Below are 8,291 nucleotides of genomic sequence, written 5' to 3' on the forward strand. Positions count from 1 at the left end.
GGCCTTTTCGTCATATCTTCTGAAACGTGTCAATGTAACGGTAACCATGGTTTCTGCCATCTTCTATTAGACTACGTTTTAGCTCAACAATCTAAAGTTTATTTTTCTAACCTATTTTGCATTCAAAATTTAGATATTTGTTGATATATTTTTGATTCGTGTAATTGATCAAGTGTTTATCATTTGCATTATTTCAGGCGCCTATGGTTCTACCACCATTATTTACAACAACCAAACCGGAACCGGAAGTGTGTATTATGTTATTCAGAACAAGCATACTTTTGTCAGTGCCTTGGCTGAATGCGAATCAATGGAAAACATGCATCTCGTTCATCTGGAAACGGTGCAGGAACAGATCTGGCTCAACACCCAACTGGATGGTTTGTCTAGTGATCAATTATATCTAATCAAGGAAGTATACTATATACAAAATAAAATTAACTAAAAACACATTAATATAAGTACAATGCTGTATAGTGTTTAATATTCGCGGGATTTTATTTCGCTATATTCACTATTATTAATTATATCGCGAAAATAAATACCCTTCTAATATTTAGCAGAAAGTTTACATAGTGGTGTTGTACGAAATTTAATACCAGCGTACAAGTTGAGACTGAGAAATATTAGCCATGTTTCAACACAAGGTAATGTGATTATTCGAACGCATCAAACTGTTTGATGTGTGCAATCTTTTAATTTTCAAATAAAGTGATATGTATTTGCTAATAGTCTAATTTAAAGTATTCTAGCGCTTGCCCGCAAACATTGAAAAGGGGCGAAATCTTACTATCAAGTCCCTTAATTATTTGTCAAAAGATAAACGCTATGGTTGATATTCTTTGTACTTGTGTTTTATTTTTATAGTGTTTTTTGTTTTGCTTGTTGTTTTTTTTCTCTCTTTTTTCTGTTCTTTTGTATCGGTTGACAGCCATTGTACCATTGTGCACTGTAGGCGTCGAATACGCCTCGAAATCGTTCCGGCTATCGTAATAATAAATGAGGTCAATTCCATCTTCCTGGCTTCATCTGTGTTTATTATCTTTGACATCAATTCAACTACATACATGTACAGTACAGGTGTAGTGACTCAATGATAGTTCTACGTAGATAGATTGACTGTAACGAAAAGAAACAGTACTTATTAGACTAATTAACTAAGCAACAGTTACTATTATGCCTTATCATCTATAACACATGACGAGTTTGATCTGTAGATGAGATCGAGACAACTCGCCCTCTACTATTCAGTATACAATACACATGACTTGACAAGACTAGGACATTTCGGCCCAGAATGAATTTAACCGAACCTGATAAATATAGCAAAATACAATACTATTACGATACTATTACTCTTACACATTTATAGCGAGTTAAACAGCAATGAAACAGCAATGTATCAATCATATCATAGCATACAAATACAGCAGAAATCAAGTGATAGACTAGAATGCACGAGGGACTTGTCGTCTGTCCACGGTTCACTGACATATTTATATATTGGCCGAATTATCCAAAATGACATTATAACATGATGACATGGATTCCTAAACAAGCATAAATCATATTCAAATCATTCAACAGTAATTAGTTACCGTATCGTATCCTACGATAGTCCGAACGAATCTTCTCATACTCAAAACATGTGCTGCGCTTGGATAACGCTATCCCATAATATTCGTCTATACTAAAACCGGAAACCGGATAACCGTATTTTCCGGAATCTTAACAAAATTACCACAAATGAAACTAAACAATAAATTCAACATAAAACTAACATTTAGGCCGTAACATACCGGCCCCTTAATCGAGGCTTCAACCGAGATTATCAATTCGCAAAAACGGCCTAATAACCATCAAACACATCAATTAAATCATTATGCTTAATCATAAAATAATTACAATTACAAAAGTACATCTGACATTTCAGTTCGAAATGTCCTTTCACTCAAGCGTTCACCGTATCCATTACTCAATGTCTGACTCGAGCAAGAGCACGAGTTTGGTCACTGGGCGCGTTAACACATTGGAAGGGGTCTTAACCTTCACGAATCGCACAATGTCATGTTTGTCTTTCACAACTTCCTGAATCCTACCGGTTATCCACGCATGCCTAGGTGTACTATCAGCGATCAGCACAAGATCTCCAGTCTGCAAATTGCGTCGTTTCTTCATCCATTTCTGGCGTCCTTGCAGAAGCGGTAAGTATTCCTTGGTCCACCTATTCCAGAAAATATCTGAAAGGTACTGTATCTGTCTCCACCTCCTTCTGGCATAGTTATCCGTGGCGACAAATGTTCCAGGTGGGAAATACTCTCCAGGCTGAAGCAATAGCAGATGGTTTGGGGTCAAAACCCGTAGGTCAGTTACGTTATCCGATGCTTCAGTTAACGGGCGTCCATTTAAGATAGCCTCTACCTCACAAAAGACTGTCTGAAGTCCTTCGTCATCCAGTTTCGCATTCTGCTCATGCATAACAGAGTACAACACCTGTCTCACAGACCTAATGAGTCTTTCCCAGACTCCGCCGAAGTGAGAACCGGAGGGAGGATTGAATTCCCACTGAATGCTACTCTGCAACATGTTATCACGAATTTTGTCTGTGTTCCATTTCTGAATATTTTCCTTCATTTCTCGTTGAGCACCGATAAGGTTGGTTCCGTTATCCGATCTAATAAATACAGGTTTTCCTCTGCGAGCGATAAATCGTCGAATGGAGTTGATGCAAGAATCTGTATCGAGCGACGCAGCAACTTCTAAATGGACCGCACGAGTCACAAGACAGGTAAACAATACCCCATATCGCTTTACCACACTCCTTCCACGTTTCAGTTCAAAGGGTCCGAAGAAGTCCATCCCAGTTCTGCTGAAAGGAGGCTGATCAGCTGCGAGTCGCTCTGCGGGTAAGTTTGCCATCTTTTGCTCAACACATGGAGCTCTGTATTTCCTACAAGTCACACATTTGGAAAGAATAGATTTCACCAGAGTGCGAGCACCAACAATCCAATATTTTTCTCGAATGAATGCAAGAACAGTGTTCTTTCCTAAGTGACCACATGATCTGTGGGCATCATCCACAACGAGTCTCGATACGACAGGTTCCCTAGGCAACACCACGGGGTGTTTTGCATCATACGAAATTTCAGCTCTTTCAAGACGACCTCCTACGCGAATGACACCATCTTTAACAAAGGGCTCCATCTTGAATAATTTCGAAGTCTTCTTGAGTTTTCGCGACTGAACACCATTGCCCTGATGAAGGATCCTGCTTTCGGCTGCGAAGTACTTTCGTTGCTCATACTTAATCAACGCGGCTTCAGCTCGTTCCAGAATATCCACAGACAGGCACGCTGTACGAAAGTTTTTCTTTCCTTTGAGAAGTCTATCCTGTCTCTCTTTCGACAATGTTAACTTTATTTTCTGGTCGCGTTTCACAGGATCAGATTCTGAACTGCTGATGTCCTGTTTTATCTGCCGGCTCCTCTCAACAGCTCCCTGCAGGTTGTCCATAGCTCTCATAAGCCATCCAGTAGCCCTCCTAAGCTTATTAAAGTTGGAGTAATAGTCGAAAAGATTTTCGACACCACTGTTTGTGTCTAAAACAACTGATGTAGCGCACGCAGTCGTCCTTATTTCAGGATCATTCTCTTTATCCGTGATCTTAACATCCTTTTCCACAACGGGCCATTCACGTTCGGATTTCCAGAGGAACATTGGTCCACGAGTCCACGAGTCAGGCAACTTCGAAATGCTCGTTCCTCTTGATGCAACATCAGCTGGATTCTCCTTAGTGTTGATGTAATACCAGTCATCTTCCGACGTAGCTTCGTGGATAAGAGCAATGCGGTTAGCTACGAACGTGTGGAAGCGCAAATTCTTGTTTGCGATATACCTTAAGACTGAAGTGCTGTCGGTCCAAAAGAAGAATCGATCTATGTTGTAATTCAGCTGTTCTGTCACCATCCTGACCAACTTCACTAGAGAAGAGGCAGCTGTAAGTTCCATCCGGGGTATAGTCACTGCCTTCAGTGGTGCGACTCTCGCCTTCCCGAACAAGAACGAGCAGTGGATCTTTCCAGTGACATCAACGAGTCGAAGATAGAATACCATTCCATATCCAATGTCACTTGCATCTGCGAAACCATGAAGTTGACAGGAGGTTACCTTGCCGAGGTTTTTCCCTTTGTAACACCGATCAATGGTAACATGCTCTAGTTCAGGTAGCTGAAGCAGCCAATCGGTCCAGTCCTTCAGATCTTTTCCTGTGATCTCCTCATCCCATCCCTTACCATCCCCACAAAGTCTTTGCAGAATTGACTTGGCCTTAAGAACAAACGGGGATGCAATTCCTAAAGGATCGTACACTGAGCTGGTTACTGATAGAATACCTCTTCTAGTAACAGGCTTGTCTTTCATCTGAATTTGGAATCCAAGGGAGTCATTCTCCATGAACCAATAAACTCCGAGAGCTCTTTCGATAGGTGGCTTACTATCCAGACTCCGCAACTTGACTTCTTGGGCACGATCACCCTCTGGAATAGATTCCACAACCACATCACTGTTACTCGTCCATTTGGTAAGTCGGAATCCTCCGGATTTACACATTTGAGTCACATCATGTATAAGACTAATCGCCTTCTTCTCGGTAGCAACGGAGGTCAGACAGTCATCGACATACATATTTCTTTTCAGTGTGTCCTGAACTTCTTGGGGAAACCGTTCTTGACTGTCCTCTGCAGTTTTCTGAAGAGCAAAGTTGCAAACACTGGGAGATGATGAGGCTCCAAACAGGTGAACCGTCATCCTGTAGCTCCTTGGCTCATTCGCAGTATTCCCGTTGGGCCACCAGTAAAATCGCAGATAGTCTCTTTCATTTACTGGGACCTTCACCTGATAGAACATTGCTTCAATGTCTCCAATGACAGCCACTGGTTCCTCCCGGAATCGCATCAACACACCAAGAAGATTGTTTGTAAGGTCAGGTCCCTGGAGTAAGTTGTCGTTAAGGGAGACACCTTGATATCGCGCAGAGCAATCAAACACCACTCGAATCTTGTTCTTTTTCTTGTGGTATACACCATGATGAGGAATGTACCAGACCTTTCCTTTGTCAAATCCCACAGGTGCTGGTTCCGCATGACCTTTCTCCAACAGTGTTTCCATGAAGGTAGTGTAATCTTCTTTGAACTTGGGATCTGCCTTGAACCTGTTCTCAATGCTGCGTAATCTCCGTTTAGCCATTACCGAGTTATCAGGCAAAATAGTGACCATGTTACGAAATGGCAACGAAACGCAGTAATGTTCTCCATCCTTATAAATAGAGTTTTCAGCCATATCCAAAAATTGTTTGTCCTCCCTCGAGTTTTCTTTTCTATCGTCAATAAGACGCTCAGGGAAATCGAGGTTCATAGATCTCTTAACCATGTCTTCGATGTCTTCTCCAGACTCATCCTGAATGTGAACTCTGTTGACTTGTATAGTACCGCTTTCTCGAAGAACATTCCAGACCACCCATCCAAGCTTAGTTCTTGTAGCATGTGGTGATCCACTAGGGCCTGCAAGTATCTCAATAGGCGAGTAGGCATCTGGTACGTTGCTGCCAATCATCAAACCTATCTCACAGTTAGGCTCAGCTAGTGAAACCTTTGCTAAGTGTTCCCACCTTGACACCTCTGCTTGTGTTGGGATGTGCTTCTTAGACACGGGCATTTTCTCCTTCGTGAACACTCGCGGAAGATCAATAGCATTTTCCGAGTCAATGTCACTTACTTGCAGTCCACTGATGGAAAATGTGTTCATGATAAATGGCTCACCCATTGTACTCAGTGTAAGCTGTGTCTTCTTACCTCTAGCTCCAAGCTGTTTCATAACTGTCTCGGTGCAAAACGAAGCGCTACTACCTGTATCCAAGAATGCGTATGTCTCTATACTATGTGGTTTATCACGCAAGCGAATTCTAACTGGGACTATCGCCATGGCACAAGACAAATCCCCCTTTTGATCTTCTTTTGCGATAGCATAACCAGTACTGGCATTCGATACACTAACAACTGACGAGCTTTCTTCGTTGTGTAAGATAGATGGATGACTTTTATTGCATATGCCGCACTTGGAACGATTACGGCATCTCTTCGACAAGTGGCCTTTCTTGAGACAGCCAAAGCATAATCCCTTTTCTTTAATGAAGTTGACTCTTTCGTTCATAGGTTTGGCAGTTATCTTTTTGCAAGTATCCAGAGAATGGGAAGTAGAATCACAGAAGAAACACCTATAATTCGGGGCTGGAGGAGGTACGGTGTCACTGGTGCTCTTAGGTATAGAATCTGTAACAATCTCTGGAACTGCATTGCTGGAACGTGCAATCTTTGTCTGAGTCTTTGGTCTTGAAGTCCCAGTGGCATTACTTCCATACGTAGGGTCGTTGACTTTCTTAGCCTCTGCCTTCACAAACTTCATGAAATCTTGGAACCGAACCTTCCTCTTTGCTTCCTTGTACTTGTATACTTGGTTCCTCCATTTATCATGCAGATAGAAGGGTAGTTTGAGCATTAATTTCTTAATATTGTCCGAGTAGTCAAGAACGCCATTTGATTCTGTGCCAACTGCATTATCACACTCTACAAGAAACAAAGAGAAGTCATCGAGTGCCTTCGGGTCTCCAGGACGAATGGTGGGCCAGTCTAATGCTTTCTTGATGAAAGCTGTCGCTATAACTTCCTCATCGCCATAGCGATCCTCCAGCTGACTCATGGCTGCCTTATAAGCCTTGTCGCCGTTAAGATGGCTGAATCCTGACACCACTTTATGTGCATCTCCGAATGTAAGTTGTTCAAGGTAGTTCATCCTTTCATCGTCATCATCAGTGTTGATTACAACTTTCGAGTGAAATTGACGAATAAATCTGCGATATTCTAGAGGATCTCCACTAAACTTCTTTACCTCTGCCACAGGTTTTCTTAAATGTTGAACTACCGACTGAACTACGGTTTGTGAATGGGACGAATCAACATATTGTTCAGGTAGTGTTCTCGATGACACTTCTGCTACACCAGTCGTATGCGGTCTAGGTCTATCATATAGGACTGGAGGGGGACTTGCACAAACACTTTCATCTGTAAATCGTACAGGCAATGGTCGCGGCTTAGGGGAGGTAAATCGCGGTTGCTCGAACGCAAGAGCCTGGTCAACTGAAGCATTAAGATTTTCATTTGAGTCGTACTTGTCGAGTACTCCGCTTCTCGCTTGAGCGACAGCTATACCGGTATCAAGTTCCAGCTCTTCCTCTTTGAGCTTTAGCGACAACTTAGCTAACTCAATTTCATGTTTCTTTGATAACGCTAGTTTCCTTGTCTCTAATTCTACCCTAACCTGTTCTTCTTTGATACGTTTCAGAGACGCGTATGAACTGGCAGTACTGGAAACGGATACATTATCATCGGCTTCTGGATCAGTTTTCTTTATAATGCCTTGGTCTATTTTCTCGCCAGCCACACTCAACTCTTCGGCTACAGATAAAGTGTTCTTACTCAATGTCATAGCACTCCGCGAGGAAATGTAGTTCTCAATCCAACTTTTGAATTCTTTCGCAGAACCATAATTCTCATTGAACCTTTGAGCAAACTCATCATGCTCATGGGAAGAGACTTGGGGCAGCAAAATGTCATACAGTTCCAAATATTTTTCGAACTCACTCATCCACATACTGTATTTTTTACGCACAATATCCAAAGGTTCGTCATCTTCAGTGGCTATTTCTTTTAAATATCTTTCTGACCTACATAGAGACTTGTATTTTTTGTCAAGCTGTTCCATATTGTACTGCATGCCTTTCTCACTAAATTTTCTGGCCCGTCCAGAATCTGAATTTAAGTCATACATGTAACCTTCTACAGCTTCTCTGTCTCTAGTAGCCATCTTGTTCCAGATCTGTATCACTTAAAAGCTTGAAGATCATACCTCTTACATCTAGGAAGATACGTCAATGAATGTAGGCGTCGAATACGCCTCGAAATCGTTCCGGCTATCGTAATAATAAATGAGGTCAATTCCATCTTCCTGGCTTCATCTGTGTTTATTATCTTTGACATCAATTCAACTACATACATGTACAGTACAGGTGTAGTGACTCAATGATAGTTCTACGTAGATAGATTGACTGTAACGAAAAGAAACAGTACTTATTAGACTAATTAACTAAGCAACAGTTACTATTATGCCTTATCATCTATAACACATGACGAGTTTGATCTGTAGATGAGATCGAGACAACTCGCCCTCTACTATTCAGT

At 41.6% G+C, this 8,291-nt stretch overlaps 1 protein-coding gene across 1 annotated transcript; it reads right to left on the bottom strand.

Moving 5' to 3' along the window:
* Nucleotides 1-2,630: 2,630 nt before the first annotated feature.
* Nucleotides 2,631-7,917, bottom strand: LOC117340586. The gene is made up of 2 exons (XM_033902346.1): nt 2,815-7,917; nt 2,631-2,759 (listed from the first exon to the last, which is right to left on the bottom strand). The coding sequence occupies exons 1-2, from the start codon at nt 7,915-7,917 to the stop codon at nt 2,631-2,633; spliced, it is 5,232 nt and encodes a 1,743-aa protein (XP_033758237.1).
* Between the last annotated feature and the right edge of the window lie 374 nt (nt 7,918-8,291).

The sequence above is a fragment of the Pecten maximus genome, chromosome 13, assembly GCF_902652985.1.
Source record: "Pecten maximus chromosome 13, xPecMax1.1, whole genome shotgun sequence".
NCBI lineage: Eukaryota > Metazoa > Mollusca > Bivalvia > Pectinida > Pectinidae > Pecten > Pecten maximus.